Genomic DNA, 23,588 nt, shown 5'->3' with positions numbered 1-23,588 from the left:
CCTAGGCTTAAGGGATGCTCCTGCCTCAGCCTCCCAAGTAGCTGGGACTACAGGCACAGACCACGATAACTGGCTAATATTTTTCTATTTTTAGTAGAGACAGGATCTCACTTTTGTCGAACTCCTGAGCTCAAGCCATCCTCCCATCTCAGCCTCCCAGAGTGCTAGGATTATAGGTGCAAGCCACCATGCCTGGCCTCACAGCTTATACCTTTAAACTCTTGTTTAGCTGCATTTCTAACCAGGGTTGAAAACTTTTTTGCACAAGTAGAGGCCACTATACATCAGACTGGCCTTTGGACAAGGGAAGATCACCCTATTAAATAAAGTAGCGCACTACCACCACCCCTCATCACTCTTTCCTTATTCTTTCTAGCATTTATTTCTGAAATTACACCCATTTGGTTCACAAAGACTGACTGTGCTTCTGCTATATTCCAGACAGTGAACTAGACAGACAACAATCTCTGTCCTCACAGAGCTGACATTATCTATTTGTTAACCTGTTCCTATCTGTTCCCCCTACCACGTAAGTGCTCCATGAGGGAGCTCTTGCTTACTGAATATTTCCAGCACCCAGAACAGTCTCCCGTACATGGGTACAACAAACAGCAGTATTTGTCAAAGAATTCCACCCATGACATCCTCAGCAATGGTGTAGGAAATTGGTCAAACAATTCACCACAGTGATTTATCCCCATGCAGAGTTCCATTTAGTGCATTTAATGCTATATTACAAATGGCCATTATATAAAGATTTAAATAAAATCTCTAAGACATCCTAGTATTTTCTAAATGTTGAAACAGTTTAGTCATTTTTAAGAGTTAATTTATCTGTGCAAAAAAATCCCAGTATCAGATAGTCACAATACTATAGCAAGCAGTAAATACATATGAAGAAAATAATTTAAAATAGATTTTTTATTTGCAAAATAAAAAAAAGACAACAAAAAACTACTCTGAATCAGGTTCCTTCTTCTTTCTTCTTGTCCCTTTTAAGTAAGACCCAGAATCTGTTCTTTCTTTGCCCTGTTCAGTTTGTTGTGTCAACCACTCTTCTTCCAGCTGTTTGAGCATGTCTGGCGTGAGCAGTCCTTGCTGCACCAATCTGGAAGCAAGGGATCTCTCTCCTGCATTGCAGCTGGGTGGCGCGGCAGCTTTACTCTCTCTTTTGGAGCTGCGCGTCCTTCTAGCTTGGCCCTTTAAAGTTTCTGACAATCGCGACTGGCTCCCTGTTGGCAAGCTCTGCAAATTCAACAGCTTATGTGTCTCGGAAATTTTAATCAATTTGGTGATGTTGTGTACACCATCTTGAATAATGCCATCTAGTTCTTTCTGGAGGTGTCGAACAAGGATGGCATCTGGAAACATATCCATGAATCGGTAGCTGTGAAAAGGACACATTACATTATGGCAACAGCTCTTATCACAGTCACTGCACTAATCACAATGGCATATACCTACATCTTGCCATTGATTAATCCCAAATCTTCTCTCTTTTTGCAACTCTGTCCAGTGCCTTTGCTCAGACTTTATTTCTGCCCCAATATACCTGAGGAATATGTCATTATGAGGGTGGGTCAGCACTGTACCTCAATTGATTCTGACATACTCCCTGAGGGGAACATGCCCCTCCTTTGAGAATCAGTAGACTAGAGCAGGGATTCTTTAAGGTTAATGTACAAATGAATCACCTGGGCATCTTGTTAAAATGCAGAATCTGATTAAGTCTGGGATGGGCCTGATATTTCTATTTCTAACAAGCTCCCAGATGATTACAACACTTTTGGCCAAAGACCATTCTTTGAGTAAAACCACTCATAAAACCTTTGATTTGCCCTATTACTCAGAAAAATGAGAGCACACAAAGGAAAAATTTGGGTACCTTAGCCACAGGTAAAGATCCAAGACATCATGAATAGCCTCAAGATCCACAAGGTCTTTAATATTCTTAGGTGGCAGTAAAGGCCATCTGATGTATCGGCGTAACCACGCAGAGGTCAGGGGCTCATTCCTGCTATACTGCCTGGCAAACTGAGAGAAAAAAAAGAAGAGTTTAGTAAAAGTATCAGAATTCCCTTAAGTCTGTGATTAAAAAGAAAAAGAGAGCACAAAAAACATTAACTGTGGTTGTGTTCCAATAGGCTGGTTTCTTTCTTCCTTTATACTTTTCTTTTTTGTTTTTTTTTTTTTTATTTCTATTTTTTTCATGAAGGACAAGAATGTGGATATACTTTTCTGTATTTTTAAGAACACTTAATACTTTATAAAGATACTTTTTTTAAAGAAAGAATGATTTTCCTCTTTTGACAAAATGGGGACAATAATATGTACATCAGAAGTTGTTCAAGGACTAACTTTCCAGGGCCTAAGTCTCTTAACTCTTATTTACGGATATTTGATGTTCTAAGCTATGGGCAGACAGTACGTGAAGACTCCCATTCCTAAGTCAACATGTAACAGCCCCATAACCTCAAATATGAGCTCAAGTTTCTCTATCTTGTTTATGTCCTCCTTTATTATAAAGAAACCATTTGAGGTGGCTTGGTGTAGGCCTGGTCATGAGCCAATCTGAAACCTATCCCCTCCTAGCTGTGTGGCTTTGGCCAATCACCACTCTGTGCTTCGGCTTCCTCATCAAAACATGAGATGCCATAACCCTGTCTTCAACCACGAGACACTTTGAGGAATGTGCTTGGAAAACCACATTGTACCCTAGACAACACTAGTTGTTATTACACACCACCTGTACTACTGAAGATAGAAATTACAACCACATAAGAAGACTCCTCTCGTAAAAGTTTAAATAAGGCCGGGCGCTGTGGCTCACACCTGTAATCCTAGCTCTCTGGGAGGCCAAGGCGGGTGGATTGCTTGAGGTCAAGAGTTCGAAACCAGCCTGAGCAAGAGCGAGACCCCCGTCTCTACTGTACATAGAAAGAAATTAATTGGCCAACTAATGTATATAGAAAAAATTAGCTGCGTATGGTGGCGCATGCCTGTAGTCCCAGCTACTTGGGAGGCTGAGGCAGGAGGATCCCTTGAGCCCAGGAGATTGAGGTTGCTGTGAGCTAGGCTGATGCCATGGCACTCACTCTAGCCTGGGCAACAAAGTGAGACTCTGTCTCAAAAAAAAAAAAAAAAGTTTAAATTATCTCCAAATTATCTCCAATTAATCTAAGCAAGGTCAATTGGTCTAATTATTTAGACCAACTGTGGTTAAATAATACTGTGATTTTTATTAAATTCAGTCTGGTGCATTCTGCTAAGTTTAATAAATACCAAGTAAGATACCCATGAAGGATAGAAATGTGACCATATTAACCTGCTAAGCAGGACATGCCAAGCATGAGTTCTCAAGTTCTCTTATAAAAGGTAGTGGTGTTTTTATTTTTGGCCACAAACAACTAGTGGAAGTCCAATATGTACAAGAGCTAAGTAAGGAGCTGCCCAGAGAGGGCAGGGAGATGCCCATCCACCCAGCAGCCAACCCTAAAGGAGCTCCATAAGCACAATTTCAAAATCGCAGTCCTAAGGGGCATCAGAAGCCATGGATGGGCTGTACACGGTGCCTCACACCTATAATCCTAACACTCTGGGAGGCTGAGGCAGGAGGATCACTTGAGCTCAGGAGTTTAAGACCAGCTTGAGCAAGAGCGAGACCCTGTCTCTACTAAAAAGCAAAACAAAACAATAAAAATAAATTAACTGAGGCCGGGCGCAGTGGCTCATGCCTGTAATCCTAGCACTCTGGGAGGCCGAGGCAGGTGGATTGCTCAAGGTCAGGAGTTCAAAACCAGCCTGAGTGAGACCCCGTCTCTACTAAAAATAGAAAGAAACTAATTGACCAACTAAAATATATATATATGTAGTATATATATATTTAAAAAAATCAGCCGGGCATGGTGGCGCATGCCTGTAGTCCCAGCTACTTGGGAGGCTGAGGCAGTAGGATTGCTTGAGCCCAGGAGATTGAGGTTGCTGTGAGCTAGGCTGACACCACGGCACTCACTCTAGCCTGGGCAACAAAGTGATACTCTGTCTCAAAAAAAAAAAAAAAAAATTAACTGGGTGTGGTGGCACACAGCTGTAGTCCCAGCTACTTGGGAGGCTAAGGCAGGAGGATGGCTTGTGCCCAGAAGTTTGAGGTTGCAGTGAGCTATTAATAATGCCACTGTACTCTACCCAGGGCGAAAAAAGAGAGAAAGAAAAAAACATGGTTGGGATTGAGCTCTTTTATAGTTCAGTAATGAAAAAGAGCAAGGAAAAAAAAACTTCTAGATTTCACGTTTTAATCTTTAAACAGAAAACATAAGCAACTAATGACCTGCACTGCTTCAGAGATTCCCTATTCTTAGTACAGAGTTTCTGCTTCATTAGAATAGCTGCTTGAAGGATGGTGTGAATGAGGCCAAGGCCATGGGATCGAGCTCCACTAAGGAGCTTACACAGTGGTCTGAGATTCTGTTCATAAACGTCACCCTTAGCGAGCTAAGTCTTTCACAAATGCCAGTTCTAAGAAACATTTTCTAGGTAAACACCTAGACATGGAAGACCTCTAAGACATACTGTTAAGAGAAAAGAGGGAGGAAAAAAAAAGAAAAAGAAAAGGGCAAGTTGCAGAATAATTCATAATGATAACATTTATGGGGAAATACACCCACGCAAAACCACTAGTATTTCTACATGTTCATATATGTACATGTAGAATGCAATGGAAAAAGGTCTGCAATGTAGTTATTTCAGAGGACTGAGATTAGGGGAGGTAGCCAAATTTAACCTATGGGTAGAATGCATTTATGGATTATTTATGTAATTTAAAAATAATTTTTAAAATAAATTTGATTAGAATAGAGCTAGTATGCAGGATGCTAAGGCTTATAGAGGAGATGGCAATGAACCCCAATGAGTCACAACAAGATTCAGAGAAGAGGAGGCCTTTGGGTTTAGTGGGGTGGGGAGGGCACACCAAGCAGAAGCACAGGTGTGCGAAAGCCCAGAGGTGAAAGAACAGCCAATGGGGTCAGGAAGTTCAGTTTCCACTGCCCTTCCTGGCCTCCCCAGAATCCTGTGCTTCGCCAAAGTCAGAGATTTGCATACCTACCCAAATGGGTTAAGAGAAAAGGGTCTGGAACCTTTCCAAGACAGCCACTCACTAAATACTATTGCTACAACTAACCCCTAATTCCCTTCCTTCTCAACTCTAATATTACCCAACACCAAAAAGGAAAAAATGTACATCAGGAAAAATCCCCTCTCTCAAACAATTTTATTTAATTATTTTTGTATTAGTTTCTTCACAGAGGCTACCATATAACCCCAAATATAAGTGTTCTCCCCATCCCCAAAAATTACCTGTAAGAAAAAGAAATTCACTATATATATAAGTTTTGATAAAGTCTCTTATTACAGGGTACTTTCTCAATTATTTTATTTTGAATAACAAAGTACTGTTTTGGGAAAATGCACTGAGCTAAAACAACTCAAAATATTTAAACGTAAAGGCTTACCTGTAGCAATGAAGAGCAGACAAAAGGCTGCTTCTTGTTGATAGGGGCTGTGCAGAAAACATACCTCACTCGTAGACTTAATGGAATATGCTGGATCAACTCTGCAGAAAATTTAAAATCATCCATATTGCAGACAAAATATTGCCCATCAACTTGTGAAAAATCTACAAAAATATCCTGGGAAAAAAAGATATATGAAATTATAGGACTGCCTAAGTGGGCATGAATAAAGGACTCGAGTCTACAAAAGATGATTGCCTTAATCTAAGACAGACTTCCAGAGAGGCCTGCTTTCCTTACTGCTTCCTGAAGCTAACACATTTCCCCCATATCCATTCCAATCTGAAATAGTCAAAGAGAGAATTCCTTAGGACAAAAGTCCCAGATTTTGAAAAAGGTTTTATTTATAAGATAAATTTCATAAACAGCAGCTTCACAAAAGCAGACTATCCATTCATGCCCATGAGGTTAACCAGTAATTGTCTGACATATCGACATTTTAGAAAAGATTGAAACGGAGTTTCTACTTACAATTAGATTAGAAAGTGTTGTTTCAGGGAGGTGGTAGGCGAACATTTCAATCTGCTCAGCAGTTGGATGAAGACCAGCTGCCTTTTAGTAAAAGTAAAACAAAATAATAATAAGCTGATTTGCTTTTTAAAAAGGACAAATTTTCTTAAGTTATTTCAACAGAAAGTCCTACATTCAGGCTAAGCTCTCATGGAATGAGTTAAATTAGATGCCAAGAATTTGGGTAAAATAGAAAACCCCATCATTTTACCATTTATTACCAACTATTAATAAAAAGCTGATAAGATGATTTAGTAAAAATGACAGATTATGGTCACTGAGTAGGCATTTGTTCACATTTTAGTCACATTTCTAAAATCTATGATGATCTAATGGAGTATCAAAAATGCTTTCTAGGATAAAATCATTTTCCAAGTCTCAATTCTTCCCACTGAATAAAAATTAACCAAAAAACCCCCAGTCACTTTAATCAGAGCAATAAAACTGACATATATACATAAGTACATAAGAAAAATGTTAAAATGGAGGTCAGTTACCTCTTTAACTGTATACTACAGTATTAAGAAATGCTCACAGCTAAGTATAAGGAATGAAACAAGAAAAAAGAAAGTAAATGGAAAAGAGAAAAAGGAAAGGAAGAAAAGTATGAGTACAAGAAATGAGGCACACTGAAGGGAAATGAGGGTGTGTCACTGTCAACTGCCCTGGGAGTCACCCATGAACCTAACTGTACTCATTTTATTTTATTTTATTTTATTTATGTATTTATGTGTTTATTTATTTATTAAAAGGCAGGGTCTCATGCTGTCACCCAGGCTGTAATACAGTGGCATCATTAAAACTCACTGCAGCCTTGAACTCCTGAGCTCAAGCAATCCTCCCACCTCAGCCTTCTGAGAAGCAGAGACTATAGGCATGTGCCACCATATATGACTAATTTTTCATATTTTTTTTGTAGAGACAGGGGTCTTGCTATGTTGCCCAAGCTGGTCTCTAGCTCCTAGTCTCAAGTGATCCTCCTGCCTGGGCCTCCCAAAGCACTGGGATCACACCTAACCGTACTCTTAACAAATGCTACTGAAATAATTTCAACCACAGCTTTCCTCCACAAACCCGTGAACTTTTTCTTGCATCATCTCACATACATATTCCCTTTTATCTAGTGTCAATGACAAATGAGCTGAGCCATGTAAGTGAATTTTCCAGGCAACTTTTAACTATTTTTTTGAAGATACTTTAAAATATGTATACTCCTGACTCATTAACTATATAACCAGAATTTAACCTTGTCTTCACTGGCTTGAAGTCGTATTGCTTAGTGCTGTACACTAAGAATACAGAAGAAACACTCATAGGTTTCTTCTACATTCAAGCTTCTGGTAACTTTTCAATCCACCGACATGGCTCTATGTGCCCACCTGCTGCTAGATCTGGGAAGAACTACAGGAAAATCAGGTTAACTAAACTTGTTCAATCTGGGTCTTTTACTTGCACACCATTCTCCAAGCAAGGGGTATCTGCCTCTCCAAAGCATAAAGTAGGGCTTTCTGGATGTGCTTTCCAAGGCATAAAATTTTCTTTTGGTTATTTCTATTTGCAGGTGTCTGAGACAAAAGTCTGGATAGTGACTGATGGAAGGAATGCCTGTTCTCCACAAAAAAGTAGTAATTAATACATTACACCTCTTACCATTATAGGATCCACAGGCCTATTCAAAATTTCCTTCAGTAAACTGAGGTCTTCACGATTCATTGTTGTAACCTCTCCTTCTTTAAATTGTGTGCTGTATCTACCAGCTCTGCCAGCAATCTGTAGGGCTTGAGAGGTGGTGATTGGTTCTATTTCTCTCTCTCCCTTTTCATTTATACTGGGCTTTATAAGGGAGTAAAAAATAATTCTCCTTATGCTCCTGAAACAGAAATAAAAGTGATCCTACACTCTGCATGAAAAACACTCCATCACTTGGGTCATCTCAGAAATGCTCACTGCAATTCTAGTTCAGGCCCACTTGCAATCTTGCCTGCCATTTAAAAATAAGGAAAAGAGGTCTGTTGGTAATTCTTTTCCTTCCCTTCAAATTTTACTTATATATATTTTTTGAGACAGAGTCTCACTCTGTTGCCAGGGCTAGAGTACCATGGCATCAGCATAGCTCAAAGCAACCTCAAACTCCTGGGCTCAAGCAATCCTTCTGCTTCAGTCTCCCGAGTAGCTGGGATAACAGGCATGTGCCACCATGCGCGGCTAATTTTTTATATATATTTTTAGCTAGCCAATTAATTTCTTTCTATTTATAGTAGAGACGGGGTCTCACTCTTGCTCAGGCTGGTTTCAAACTCCTGACCTTGATTGATCTGCCCACCTCGGCCTCCCACAGTGCTAGGATTACAGGTGTGAGCCACCATGCCCGGCCCAAATAGTATTTTTTAACAATTGTGTATATTTACTAGAAATCATCAAACTATATACTTACAATGGGTAAACTGTATGGTATATAAGTTATACTCCAATAAAGCTACAGAAAATGACTTTTTAACAAATAACCCAAATAAAATGTTCCCATACGGCTTTTAAAAGTTGGGCGCCATTAAAAACAGCTTTTAATAGTTCTCTGATTCATAGAGGTATAGTTGCCTTAATTACTTAAAGAGGAATAGTTAGGTTTAACCTTTTTTTTTAATTTTTAATTTTTTTTAACATATTCACACAGGAATGGAATAGGCTTAACCTTATTATCACTAGAGGTAATGGTAATTTTGCTCCATATGGAAAATAGGCACTTGGACACCTGTTGACTGAGAGATTGAAAATAAAGTGAGGTGATATCACAGGGTAGCAGCAGTGGGGGACAGCACTCTAAAGTCCTGGTGCTATATAATATCATCTTTTCATTCCCTCAATAGGTGTTCACAAGATAAATCTGAAATCTATATCTATTCTCCTAAATCAAAGTTTGGTCATTAAAGCCAATTAGAAAATGGAAAAACAAAACATTGCCACCTACCCTACAGAATATCCTTGCTTATTAAAAACAAATTACTTACAAATTCAGTCCCATGCCAATTGCATCTGTTGCAACTAGGATTTTGCATGGATCATCGGGATCATTAAACTTTTTTGCTTGAGCAAGTTTGGTCCCTAAAATAAAAACATTTTATATTAAATTAGTGTTCTTAGTTTCTTACGACATTACACTAAGTACATCTTGGAATCCCTCACCTCCTGTTCTTCCCATTTTTAATGATAAAACTTTTACTGTTTCAAACTTTTTCTTTAAATCCTCAAAATCCCACTTCCCCTTTACTTCCCCTCCTTTAAATACCCACTCATATAGATCACAATCCCACACCACGCTAGCCTATCATTCCTGAGGACACTTATTAACAGATTTTAAGACTACAACTTGAAGAATATTACCACATCCGCAGTTTAATGACATTTCTGTAAGAAACTCATAAACTCAACATTTAAAATATAGTCTAATAATAAATAGCAGCAAATAACAAGAACTAAATAATTAAAATACTTCTATTCCCACCAAGATGAACTAGAAATATATTTATTTTATAAGACCTATAACTAATTACCAATACATAATACATCAAGCTGCTTAATTCAATATCTTTTCATGTGTTTTCTATATATGTTTATCCCAACATAAACTACAAAAAGATTTCATTTCCTGCCACAATGAAAGCCAATAATTACCAGGTGGGAGACTGCCATATATAACAGCTGATTCCAATCCCCGAATTTCAATCTGTCGACTCACAGAATAAATATCATTCTTGCTAAAACAGACAATGCAGTCCCCAGGCCGAAGGTTATCTAAAGATTCTAGTGCATGATCCAGCACAGAAATGGGGGTAAGCCGCTCATAGCTTCGAACCTACAATAAAGACATGAAATGGTCAAGTATTATATAACACACCCAACTCCACTTCTTGAGGCTATTAACTTAAAACTAATAAGTACCAACGTTTTCAAAAGAAAACCATTTATTATTTTTTTTCTTTTGGAGACAGAGCCTCTCACTCTTGTTTGCCCAAGCTAGAATGCCATGGCGTCAGCCTAGCTCACAGCAACCTCAAACTCCTGGGCTCAAGCGATCCTCTTGCCTCACACTCCCAAGTAGCTGGGACTACAGGCATGCACCACCATGCCTGGCTAATTTTTTCTATATATTTTTAGTTGGCCAATTAATTTCTTTCTATTTTCAGTAGAGATGGGGTCTCCCATTTGCTCAGGCTGGTCTCAAACTTCTGCCTTTTTTTTTTTTTTTTGAGACACAGTCTCGCTTTGTTGCCCAGGCTAGAGTGAGTGCCGTGGCATCAGCCTAGCTCACAGCAACCTCAAACTCCTGGGCTCAAGCAATCCTTCTGCCTCAGCCTCCCGAGTAGTTGGGACTACAGGCATGTGCCACCATGCTTGGCTAATTTTTTCTATATATATTAGTTGGCCAATTAATTTCTTTCTATTTATAGTAGAGACAGGGTCTTGCTCTTGCTCAGGCTGGTTTCAAACTCCTGACCTTGAGCAATCCGCCCACCTTTGCCTCCCAGAGTTCTAGGATTACAGACGTGAGCCACCGTGCCCAGCCTCAAACTTCTGACTTTGAGCCATCCTCCCGCCTCAGCCTCCCAGAGTGCTAGTATTATAGGCGTGACCCATCGTGCCCCATCTTTAGTTAAGTTCTGATTTGGGCAGGGCCTATGACGACAATGCCTAGGTACCCTGGGCTGATATGCCACCTTGAGGATGAAGTATATGATCTAATCTAGTACCTCTACTTCCTCCCCAGTTGTGTACATAAGCTCAGTAACCAGGTCAATAGCAGCAGATTCTCCACACAAATGAACTTCTTCAGCACAGAGTCCTGTAAATGCAAATTTTAAAGATTTATAATTAAATATGTTAACACTTCATATAGCAAAAATACATTATATTGCTTTACAACTTTGCCAAGTGTTTTCATAAATATTATCTCTTTGATGCAAACTTTAAAACCACCTTCTAGTGGGCAAATATTAATTAGCCCCATTTTTATACATCTCAGGGCTTTTAATTGCTTTGGCCAAGGTTTCAAGTCTACTTATACAGTGAAGCCAGCCAAGACTAGAATTCTGGCATTTTCATGCTTAGTACTAACACAGGTCCTATACGAGTGTTTTTCAAATTAGGCTCCCTGGAATCAGTGAGGCATCTGTGAGGCTGAGGGCTGGAGGCAGAAGAAACTCTAAGCTCCTTATCCCTGAGCAGATCCACTTTCACCTATTCTACAAAATGGGCTTCAATGGATACTCTTGTTTGAAGAAAGAGTTCAGCTACTTGTTTTTAAATTTGAAAATGCCTGCCCTAAAACATGCTGATCAAAAATCCATTCCAGGTTGGGCGTGGTGGCTCATGACTATATAATCCTAGCACTCTGGGAGGCCGAGGCAGGCAGATCGTTGGAGCTCAGGAGTTCACCCTGAGCAAGAGCAAAACCCCATCTCTACTAATAGAAAGAAATTAGCTGGACAACTAATATATATATATAAATTAGAAGGGCATGGTGGCACATGCCTATAGTCCCAACTACTTGGGAGGCTGAGGCAAGAGGATCGCTTGAGCCCAGGAGTTTGAGGTTGCTGTGAGCTAGGCTGATGCCACAGCACTCACTCTAGCCAGGGCAACAAAGTGAGAGTCTGTCTCAAAAAAAAATCCACTCCAAGATCAAATAGTAGATATGTTCATTGTTCATTCATGCTCATGAACCTCAAGAATTCTACTTCCAAGAGTCTATCCTAAAGAAATAACAAAAAATAAAAAATAAAAAACTAAGGCCACAAAGACTTTTACTGCAACATTCTATTAATAAATAATGGGGGGAAAATGTTCAACTCTATGGAACAGATAACAGTACTGCTCTTCAATGGAGAATATACCATTACATTAATATGTGGTATGAAAAAATGTTTATGAAATAACAGAACTAAAAAAAGCAACACACACAATTAAATGTTCTCAAAACAGGAAAATGTTGGAAACACTCTCCTAGACATCGGCCTAGGCAAATAATTTATGAAGAAGACTCCAAAGGCAATCACAGCAGCAACAAAAATAAATAAATGGGACATGATCAAACTAAAAGGCTTCTGCACAGCCAAAGAAACAGTCATGAAAGTAAACAGATAACCTACAGAATGGGAGAAAATTTTCACATCCTACACATCTGATAAGGGGCTGATAACTAGAATATACTTAGAAGTCACGACAAACAGAAAAAAATCAAACAACCCTATCAAGAAATGGGCAAAGGACATGAACAGAAACTTTTCTAAAAAAGACAGAAGAATGGCCAACAACCATATGAAAAAATGCTCAACATCTCTAATCATCAGGGAAATGCAAATCAAAACCACAATGAGATATCACTTAACTCCAATGAGAATGGCCTTTATCAAAAAGTCCCCAAACAAGGCCGGGCGCGGTGGCTCACGCCTGTAATCCTAGCACTCTAGGAGGCTGAGGCGGGCTGATTGCTTGAGGTCAGGAGTTCGAAACCAGCCTGACTCTACTATAAATAGAAAGAAATTAATTGGCTAACTAATATATATAGAAAAAATTAGCCGGGCATGGTGGCGCATGCCTGTAATCCCAGCTACTCGGGAGGCTGAGGCAGCAGGATCGCTTGAGCCCAGGAGTTTGAGGTTGCTGTGAGCTAGGCTGACGCCATGGCACTCACTCTAGCCTGGGCAACAAAGTGAGACTCTGTCTCAAAAAAAAAAAAAAAAAAGTCCCCAAACAATAAATGCTGGCGTGGATGCGGAGAGATATGTTTGCAGCTGGTGGGACTGCAAACTAGTTCAACCTCTTTGGAAAGCAATATGGAGATATGTTAAAGCGACACAAGTGGATCTACCATTTGATCCAGCAATCCGATTATTGGGCATCTACCCAAAAGATCCAATGCCACTCTACAAAAAAGACATCTGCACTCAAATGTTTATAGCAGCACAATTCATAATTGCAAAGCTGTGGAAACAACCCAAGTGTCCATCAATCCATGAGTGGATTAATAAAATGTGGTATATGTATACCATGGAGTACTATTCAGCTCTAAGAAACAACAGTGATATAGCACAGCTTATATTTTCCTGGTTAGAGCTAGAACCCATACTACTAAGTGAAGTATCTTAAGAATGGAAAAACAAGCACCACATAAACTCACCAGCAAACTGGTATTAACTGAGTAGCACCTAAGTGGACACATAGGTACTACAGTAATTGGGTATTGGGCAGGTGGGAGGGGGGCGGGTATACACATACATAATGAGTGAGATGTGTACCACCTGGGGGATGGTCACGCTGGAAGCTCAGACTTGTGGGGGAAGGGGGGAAAGGGCATTATTTGAAACCTTAAAATTTGTACCCCCATAATATGCTGAAATTAAAAAAAATGTTCTCAAAACACCACATGCACAAGAAAAACAACTGGCAGGAAACATGCCAAAATGTAAATAGTTGTGCATATATGGTGAGATTTGAATATTTTAACTTTAATTACATGGTTATGCTAATTTTGTAACAGAAAAAATGGATTTCCCCCCCTTCTTTTTAAGAGACAGGGTCTTGCTCTGTTGCCTAGGCTAGAGTGCAGTGGCACCATCATAGCTCACAGCAACTTCAAACTCCTGGGGCTCAAGTAATCCTCCTGCCTCAGCCTCCCGAGTTGCTGGGACTATAAGTAGGTACCACTATGTCCAGCTAATTTTTTTATTTTTTGTGAAGACAGGGTCTCACTGTATTGCCCAGGCCAGTCTCCCAAGACTCAAGTGATCCTCCTGCCTCAGCCTCCCAAAATGCTGGGATTATAGGTGGGAGTAATCATGCCCAGCCAAGATTTCTCATTAATGAAATAATATTTAGAAAATAAAAACTCACACTTAGCTGAATTTTTTTTTTTTTTTTTTTTGAGACAGAGTCTCACTTTGTTGCCCAGGCTAGAGTGAGTGCCGTGGCGTCAGCCTGGCTCACAGCAACTTCAATCTCCGGGGCTCAGCGATCCTATTGCCTCAGCCTCCCGAGTAGCTGGGACTACAGGCATGCGCCACCATGCCCGGCTAATTTTTTGTATATATATTTTTAGTTGGTCAATTAATTTCTTTCTATTTTTGGTAGAGACAGGGTCTCACTCAGGCTGGTTTTGAACTCCTGACCTTGAGCAATCCGCCCGCCTCGGCCTCCCAAAGTGCTAGGATTACAGGCGTGAGCCACCACGCCCGGCCTGAATTTTTTGATTGATTTGTGTCAAAAAGAGATCTAGCTGACTATTTGGCGATGTCAAACAAATAAAAATGCATCTAGTGTAGATACCATGAAGCACAGTTCTTATAAGATTAGGATCACCAACCTAGAAGTGCTCTGGTCCAGGCCCATCCTCTGGCAGGATCTCTAATCATTTGAATTTCATCAATTACAGCCACTTCATCTTAAAACAAAAAATTTATCATCAGCAATACAATGTACTTGAATAATATGACAAATCACAATACCAAAATTTAAGCTTTCATTACCATCATCACCACCACCACCAGGACCATCATCATCATCACTTACTGGGTGCTTCTTTTCTGGCAAGCTTATTCTGAAGTGTTTTATAACTGTACCTCGTTTAATCCTCACAGCAAATCTATGAGGGTAAGTGTTATCATTATCTCCATTTGACAGAAGAGTCAACTGAGGCCCAGAGATGTTAGCTGGCCAAGGTTATATAGTTAGTAAGTGTGCAGCCTTGCACAAACCTATACCACAGAGGTAATTAGCACTTTGATTCTGGATAGGTGGGACTGGGAGATTATGTATGTTTTCTTCTCTTTGCTTGTATTTTTATAGTTTCTATAATGAACATATGATTGCTTACATAATAAGGAAAAAGTTAATATTCATTTAAAATGTTTTCAAAACTGTTTAAGTAGAAGTTCATCATGGCGCTGTATATAAAAGGCCATCTAGCCGGGCGCGGTGGCTCACGCCTGTAATCCTAGCACTTTGGGAGGCCGAGGCGGGCGGATCGCTCAAGGTCAGGAGTTCAAAACCAGCCTGAGCGAGACCCTGTCTCTACCAAAAATAGAAAGAAATTAATTGACCAACTAAAAATATATATACAAAAAATTAGCCGGGCATGGTGGCGCATGCCTGTAGTCCCAGCTACTCGGGAGGCTGAGGCAGTAGGATCGCTGAGCCCAGGAGATTGAGGTTGCTGTGAGCCAGGCTGACGCCACGGCACTCACTCTAGCCTGGGCAACAAAGTGAGACTCTGTCTCAAAAAAAAAAAAAAAAAAAAAAAAGGCCATCTAGTTCCAAAGTCCATACTCTCAACCACTTTACTGCACTGCCTCCCAAATTGAGCAGTCTCAGAGACAGCCTGAAGAATCTGCCTAATAAGAACTATCACATCTACACAGTAGTCAAAGAAGAAAGCAAGTATCTATGCTTCCAGAACAATGAGTAGATTTATAAATGAAGCATCTCTACAACAGGAAACCAGACCGCTCTCAGGAGCAGAAAGAGAAGTGGAAGAAGGTATACTTCCTTGGGCCCCAGCAATACTCATTCTTAGGTGTTTTAAACCCATCCCTATGGCGAAAATTAGTGCCTCATTTTATTTCTAATGTCAAAATGCTTCCAACTATATTATTTTATTCTCTGTAAGTATATATAAAATATATTGTATTTTTATTTTCTTCTCAAAATACCACAGAATTGAGAAAAAACATTTAATATACTTACAATAACATTTAGGAAACTGAAGAATACTAATTTTATTCTGAAAAACCATCAGATTAAGAATTACTCGGCCGGGCGCTGTGGCTCACGCCTGTAATCCTAGCTCTTGGGAGGCCGAGGCGGGCGGATTGCTCAAGGTCAGGAGTTCAAAACCAGCCTGAGCAAGAGCGAGACCCCGTCTCTACTATAAATAGAAAGAAATTAATTGGCCAACTGATATATATATAAAAAATTAGCCGGGCATGGTGGCACATGCCTGTAGTCCCAGCTACTCGGGAGGCTGAGGCAGAAGGATCACTCAAGCCCAGGAGTTTGAGGTTGCTGTGAGCTAGGCTGACGCCACGGCACTCACTCTAGCCTGGACAACAAAGTGAGACTCTGTCTCAAAAAAAAAAAAAAAAAAAAAAAAAAAAGAATTACTTATTGCATCTGGAGACATACAAACAAGACTAGAAAAGACAGAGCAGAAGAAGAAATTTTTTTTTTTTTTTGAGACAGAGTCTCACTTTGTTGCCCAGGCTAGAGTGAGTGCCATGGCGCCAGCCTAGCTCACAGCAACCTCAAACTCCTGGGCTCAAGCAATTCTGCTGCCTCAGCCTCCCAAGTAGCTGGGACTACAGGCATGCGCCACCGTGCCCGGCTAATTTTTTTTTCTTTATATATTAGTTGGCCAATTAATTTCTTTCTATTTATAGTAGAGACGGGGTCTCGCTCTTGCTCAGGCTGGTTTTGAACTCCTGACCTTGAGCAATCCGCCCGTCTCAGCCTCCCAGAGAGCTAGGATTACAGGCGTGAGCCACCTAGCCCGGCTAGAAATTTTGATTTATAAACTTTTTCTCTTTGACATAGGGTCATGTTCTGTCACCTGGGCTACAGTGTAGTGGGGTCATCACAACTCACAGCAACCACAAACTCCTGGGCTCAAGTGATCCTCCTGCCTCAGCCTCCCGAGTGCTAGGATTACCCGCCTGAGCCACCACACCCAGCCTGATTTATAAACTTTTGTGCTGTTTGAATTTTTATAATGTATTACTTTTTTAAACATTGATTTAAAAAAAAAATCTATCCACTTACTTAGAAAGTTGATTATTAAAACGATAAAAGCTATCAAATAGTAAATAATATATAGTCCCTATTTAATATATATACATACAATGTATAGATAATCATATTCATATATAATATGAACACAAATATAGACAAAGTCTGGAAAATATACACCACAGAGTTAATTAGCACTTATTGATTCTGGATAGGTGGGATTGGGAGATTATATATGTTTGTTTTCTTTGCTTGTATTTTTATAGTTTCTATAATGAGGATATGATTGCTTACATAAGGAAAAAGTTAATTTTCATTTAAAATGTTTTCAAAACTATTTAAATAGAAGTTCATTATGGCATTGTATATAACAGGGAAAAATTTTAAATAACCAAAATATTCTTTAATCAGGGAATGAATAATGTTAGTTATAAAGTAGGATACTACCTAACAGTTGAAATGAATACACTTCAGATATATATAGATATTTCAACAAGACTAGATCTAAACACATGTGTAGAGTAAAAAAGCAAGTTGGAGAAGAGTAATACAATATAATAATCACATGAATGTTTTTTTTTTTTTTTTTTTTTTTTTTTTTTGAGACAGAGTCTCGCTTTGTTGCCCAGGCTAGAGTGAGTGCCGTGGCGTCAGCCTAGCTCACAGCAACCTCAAACTCCTGGGCTCAAGCGATCCTTCTGTCTCAGCCTCCCAAGTAGCTGGGACTACAGGCATGTGCCACCATGCCCGGCTAATTTTTTCTATATATATTAGTTGGCCAATTAGTTTCTTTCTATTTATAGTAGAGACGGGGTCTTGCTCTTGCTCAGGCTGGTTTCGAACTCCTGACCTCGAGCAATCCGCCCGCCTCGGCCTCCCAGAGAGCTAGGATTACAGGCGTGAGCCACCGCGCCCGGCCCACATGAATGTTTTAAAACATGACAATTTACAGTACTGATAGGTAACATGTATCAGTGATATAAAAGCAGACAGGAAAGCTATACACCAAATACTTGATATTGCTTACATCAAAAGAGGGGAGCAGAATTAAACTGCGGAACAGTACAAAGGAAACTTCCCATACTTATAAACATTTTAGCTCTTTTAAGAGAAAAAGGAAAAGAACATTCAGAAGTTTGGCACAGCAGAATGCCCATTGGCATTTGTTAGTGCTGGCAACTGGATGTTTGTACTATTCTCTTTTTTCCCTAGATTAAAATAATTTTTTTTTCACAATTAAAAAACATATTTTGGCTGGGCAGGGTGGCTCACACCAGTAATCCTAGCACTCTGTGAGGTAAGGAGTTCAAAGATAACCTGAGCAAGACCAAGACCCTGTCTCTACCAAAAATAGAAAAAATTAGCCAGGAATGATGGCATGAGCCTGTAGTCCCAGCTACTTGGGAGGCTGAAGCAGGAGGATCACTTGAGCCCAGGAGTTTGAGGTTGCAGTGAGCTATGATGACACCACTGCACTATTTATACCTGGGGAGATGGATTAAGTCAGTCTGTCTCTCTGTCTCTCTCAAAAAATTCCTATGTTCAAGTGCATTTTAAAATTAAAAATACCAAATCATAATTTTTAAAATGGTGTATACATACAAGGAGTTATAACATTGCACATCTCAACAGTACAAGCAACATGGCCAGCCTGTTTCCCATCTGGTTCAACTGTCACACGCTCTTCACCTGTTACCAAGTCACATGGCACACCCTAGAATAACGAAAAGAAACCTAGAATTAATTTTATCTTGAAAACAATGACAAAAAGAAGTTTTAGATGTTTAATAGAGTATTTTCTCCATTACCATCAGATTTATTTAACAGTTGAAAACAAAATATTCCCAATGCTTTTTTCCCCTTTTTATAAAAAAACAAAAGAAGAGCCATTCTCTTATGTAATCTATAGGGGTAAACTTGGAAACAGCTCAAATCAGCTAAATCCTCAAGTAACAAACGCATAAGAAACTGCAGCAGTTTCACATTTTAACTTTGTACACTTCTGTACTATCTGACTTTATTAAAATCAATATGAATTGTTTCTGTATTCAAGAAGAACATCACAAATAAAATTTAAAACTATAAGGACCTCCCAATATAATTCCCTACGAAGGACCAACATCAATGCTATGTTAGGGTGATCAACCATCCCAGTTTGTCCAGGAGTAAGGGGATCTCCAGAACAAAGGATTCTTGGTGCTAATCTGCAAAAGTCCAGGCCAAACTGGGATGGTTTATCACCCTGTGGCCTGAATCTAACAATGAAGGGAACATCAATACCTCCAAAATAAGCAACAGTTTATAATACAACTGACCTGTAGTCTTCCAAAATGTACAAGTTATGAAAGACAAAGGAAGACTGAGGAAATGTACAGGATTAATGGAAACTAGAGACATGACAACTAAAAACAGTGTGAGACCCTTGACAGAATCCCGGAGGGGTGGTATGTAGTTGGACGATGGACAAAATTTAAATATGGACAGTGTATTAAATAACAGTATCCTATCAATATTAAATATGCTGTAAATAAAGTCTACTCTGAGGAAATACATTCTCAAGTATTTATGGATAAAAAGGCATTGTTTGCAAATTACTCAAATTATTCAGGAAAAAATAGAGACTACAAATTATCTACCAAAACTGGTTAATCTCACATTATAATGTCATAATAAAACAATGAATCAAAATGCGGCCCAATTAGTGAAATGATGCCTCAGACCACAGGGCTTCAGTCCCTTCAGTTTTGAAAAGATGGCTTCAGTCTTTATCATTAGTTCTAGCTGATAGCATTAGAGGTCTAATCTAAAAAAAGGTAAATTAAACATTATAACAGAGTAGTGGTTAACTCTGAGGAGGCAAAGGAGGAGTCCAGAGGGAGCTCCAACTCTTATCAATAATATTTTATTTCTTAAAAAAGTAAGTGAAGCAAGTATGACAAAATGTTAGGATCTAAGGGAGCTGGGTAGTGGGTTCAAGGTTATTTGTATGTCATTCTCCACATACGTGAAATATTCTATAATACCATATTTCATTCATTCTACTGTGTATGTTTTTCACGTTTTAGTATCTCTCAAATCAGGATGCATCTTAAGAATTGATGGCATGTCAGAATTCAGTTGGCAGTATCTTTCTCTTTCTTAATTGTACATAAAGTAATGGTACATCTTACACGTGATAGCTTCTTAGATACAATGAAATATGGTAATTTCTTTCTTTTTTTTTTTGAAACAGAGTCTCACTTTTTTTTTTTTTTTTTTTTGAGACAGAGTCTCGCTTTGTTGCCTAGGCTAGAGTGAGTGCCATGGCGTCAGCCTAGCTCACAGCAACCTCAAACTCCTGGGCTCAAGCGATCCTTCTGTCTCAGCCTCCCAAGTAGCTGGGACTACAGGCATGAGCCACCATGCCCGGCTAATTTTTTTTTTTTTATATATATTAGTTGGCCAATTAGTTTCTTTCTATTTATAGTAGAGACGGGGTCTCGCTCTTGCTCAGGCTGGTTTCGAACTCCCGACCTCGAGCAATCCACCCGCCTCAGCCTCCCAGAGAGCTAGGATTACAGGCGTGAGCCACCGCACCCGGCTCAGAGTCTCACTTTGTTGCCTGGGCAAGAGTACCGTGGCAACAGCCTAGCTCACAGCAACCTCAAACTCCTGGGCTCAAGCAATCCTTCTGCCTCAGCCTCCTGAGTAGCTGGGGACTTATAGGCATGTGCCATTATGTCCGGCTAATTTTTTCTATATATCTTTAGCTATCTAAGTAATTTCTTTCTATTTTTAGTAGAGACAGGGTCTCGCTCTTGCTCAGGCTGCTCTTGAACTCCTGAGCTCAAATGATCCACCCACCTTGGCCTCCTAGAGTGCTAGGATTACAGACATGAGTCACCATGCCCAGCTGTAATTTCTTTTTTTTTTTCTTTTTTTTTGAGACAGAGTCTCCCTTTGTTGCCCAGGCTAGAGTGAGTGCCATGGCGTCAGCCTAGCTCACAGCAACCTCAGACTCCTGGGCTCAAGCAATCCTCCTGCCTCAGCCTCCCCAGTAGCTGGGACTATAGGCATGCGCCACCATGCCCGGCTAATTTTTTCTATATATATTAGTTGGCCAATTAATTTCTTTCTATTTATAGTAGAGACGGGGTCTCACTCTTGCTCAGGCTGGTTTTGAACTCCTGAGCTCAAGCAATCCGCCTTCCTCAGCCTCCCAGAGTGCTAGGATTACAGGCGTGAGCCACCTCGCCCGGCTTGTAATTTCTTATTAACAGTAAATAACTACATGTCTTTTCCCCAACCCCACCTTCACTCCATCCCCCAAAAAAGAAAATCAACAAGAAAAAATAAACAAATATCTGGTAATATACTGACAGCAGCATTACTCTTTTCGAAGATCTCATGTGCCAGTAATTTCAAAGGGCCACAGTACACTCCAGATTTTGCTGACAAGTATTTCTGGATTGCATGATATGTCTTTCCACTGTTTGTAGGGCCCGAATGAAATATTATCTTCCGCTGTATGGCTCTGGCTTCTGGGTACCTAAAACATGAGTAAGTACACAACTTAATTCAATTGACCTCAAAATCCATCCTGGTAAAGATAACCATTGAAAAAAATTCCAAATGAACATCTTCTTAACATTCACAAGACAATCTTTGAAAAACTAAACAATGGGTTTTATATCCACCTTAAAGTAATGACTGATTTCCAAGAATACCATTTACTAACTAGAGGACAGAGAAACCCAAATGCAAATTAATGTCTTAGATATTTTTCTCATTGTACAAATCTTTTTCTCGGGAGTTACTAAAGATAAGTTCAAATTGCTATCAGTTCCACAGATACATTCACATCATCATTACCACAGCTCTGAACACATGACTCTAAAAGCAAATATTCCCAGGCCTCTGAACTGCAATGTTCATAAATATAACTGAGTCTTCTGCTTCTGGCCATAATAACAGGCACTGGACTTGCCCTACCACCACAAACAAGTACAAATATGGACAAAATACATGCAACTGTTGGGGGGCATGGACACACAGACAGTGCCGGACCGCAACCCCTGAAAAAAGGGAACACTTGAGATAAGCCCTACTGCACCTCAGGAGGAAACAGGAAGGTGGAACCCAAGCGGAGTACACTAGTCCCACTGAAGCAAGCAGTAGAGATCAAATTCAGACCTGCTGAAGCAGCTGGAATTTGAAGGACAGAATGTGGAAGAGAAGAAAGAATGCAAAGAGGGGGAGCCCTGAAGTCTGTATGGGTGTTCCCTTTGAGTTCCTGGTCAAGGGCTGGGCTAAACATGTGCAAGGGAAGAATGAGCAGGGCCTAGAAAAGCACAGCTTACCAAAGGTTTGGGCAGAAAGACTCAAAGACAGTTCAAAGTGCAAGGAGATACTGCAGTTCTAGCCATGGTGGAAAGAACTCATTAATGCCCAGGCATTCAGCTGAGACACCAGAAAGGCCATACCTTAGATGTAAGGACAACATTCATCAGGGCTACTCTAGATCTGCCCTAATAAAACCTAAAACCAAGCTTCTGGTGTCAAGGGGAGATACTAGTTAATTGCCTGACAGAATTAACTGCCTATTTTTTTTTTTTAGGGAAAACAACATAATCCAGACTCTTTATAATTTGTTATCTAGAATACAATAAAAAAAAAATAATGATCACTGATCACCCAAAATTAGAAACCAGAGATTTCAAACCCACAAATGATGAAACTAACCAGTTAGGTGGTATTCTTAAGTCACTGATTTTACGTAGATCATCCTTACATTCCAACACAGGAAATATTTGTTTGGCATGTCTCAAGAAGAATGGAAATAAATCATCCACATGAGCTGGAAAATACAACGGTGCATTAACATGTGCAATCTACATGTTATCCATAACTCAATTTGGTGAAACCTCTTTTCATAGTGAGCTAAGCTAGAGGGGTAGTGCCTGGATAAAAGAAAAGTCCTGGAGCAGGGAACCCTGTATCCTTTTCTGGGATCCTGCTTTGTCTTACTTTTTCCTCTTAATTTCACTTACATTCTCAGGAAAACAGAAAATTAGCTGCCAACCACCATATTCTACTCCTTCTAATCGTTGCAAACAGGCAAAGGATTAGCACTGGTAAAAGTTAAATTAAAAATAAATAACCTAGAAATATACATTAGTGAGAAGGCCTGAGGCTACATGAAGAGAGTTGAAGGTGCAAACGTTTTTTAAACTTTGAAGACCACAGAGAGACAAAACATGAAAGTGAGTTGGTTCCTCAGCAAGAATTCTCCACGTCTTAGTGGCTCTGAGAGAAGAGAGGGGCCATGTCCCATTCTGTTTTGTACCCAGGTTCTCCCTCAGTGCCTGACACAGGGTCAAGGTCCAACAGTTAAATACATTCAAAAATTAAAACCTAAGCCAAAATGCTTGTGGAAATAAAATGACAATGTTCTTACATTTTCTTTCTTTCTTTTTTTTTTTTTGAGACAGAGTCTCACTTTGTTGCCCAGGCTAGAGTGAGTGCCGTGGCATCAGCCTAGCTCACACAACCTCAAACTCCTGGGCTCAAGCAATCTTGCTGCCTCAGCCTCCCGAGTAGCTGGAACTACAGGCATGCGCCACCATGCCCGGCTAATTTTTTCTATATATATTAGTTGGCCAATTAATTTCTTTCTATTTATAGTAGTGACGGCATCTCGCTCTTGTTCAGGCTGGTTTCGAACTCCTGACCTTGAGCAATCCACCCACCTCGGCC

At 39.8% G+C, this 23,588-nt stretch overlaps 1 protein-coding gene across 1 annotated transcript in view; it reads right to left on the bottom strand.

The window, feature by feature from the left end:
- Positions 1-903: 903 nt before the first annotated feature.
- Positions 904-23,588, bottom strand: part of SUPV3L1 (Suv3 like RNA helicase) — a 31,538-nt gene continuing 8,853 nt past the window's right edge. Inside the window, exons 4-15 of the mRNA XM_012762661.3 lie at positions 22,575-22,689; positions 21,213-21,381; positions 18,456-18,567; positions 14,437-14,514; positions 10,826-10,917; positions 9,750-9,930; positions 9,086-9,179; positions 7,731-7,950; positions 6,042-6,122; positions 5,511-5,687; positions 1,886-2,034; positions 904-1,387 (exon numbers count right to left, since the gene is read on the bottom strand). Coding sequence (XP_012618115.1) covers positions 955-1,387; positions 1,886-2,034; positions 5,511-5,687; positions 6,042-6,122; positions 7,731-7,950; positions 9,086-9,179; positions 9,750-9,930; positions 10,826-10,917; positions 14,437-14,514; positions 18,456-18,567; positions 21,213-21,381; positions 22,575-22,689 — 1,901 coding nt within the window. The 3' untranslated portion in view covers positions 904-954. The remainder of the gene's footprint in view (positions 1,388-1,885; positions 2,035-5,510; positions 5,688-6,041; positions 6,123-7,730; positions 7,951-9,085; positions 9,180-9,749; positions 9,931-10,825; positions 10,918-14,436; positions 14,515-18,455; positions 18,568-21,212; positions 21,382-22,574; positions 22,690-23,588) is intronic.

Source organism: Microcebus murinus, chromosome 14 (assembly GCF_040939455.1).
Source record: "Microcebus murinus isolate Inina chromosome 14, M.murinus_Inina_mat1.0, whole genome shotgun sequence".
Taxonomy (NCBI): Eukaryota; Metazoa; Chordata; class Mammalia; order Primates; family Cheirogaleidae; genus Microcebus; species Microcebus murinus.
Note: the sequence above shows the minus strand (reverse complement) of the source record. Positions and strands in the feature narration are given on the sequence as shown.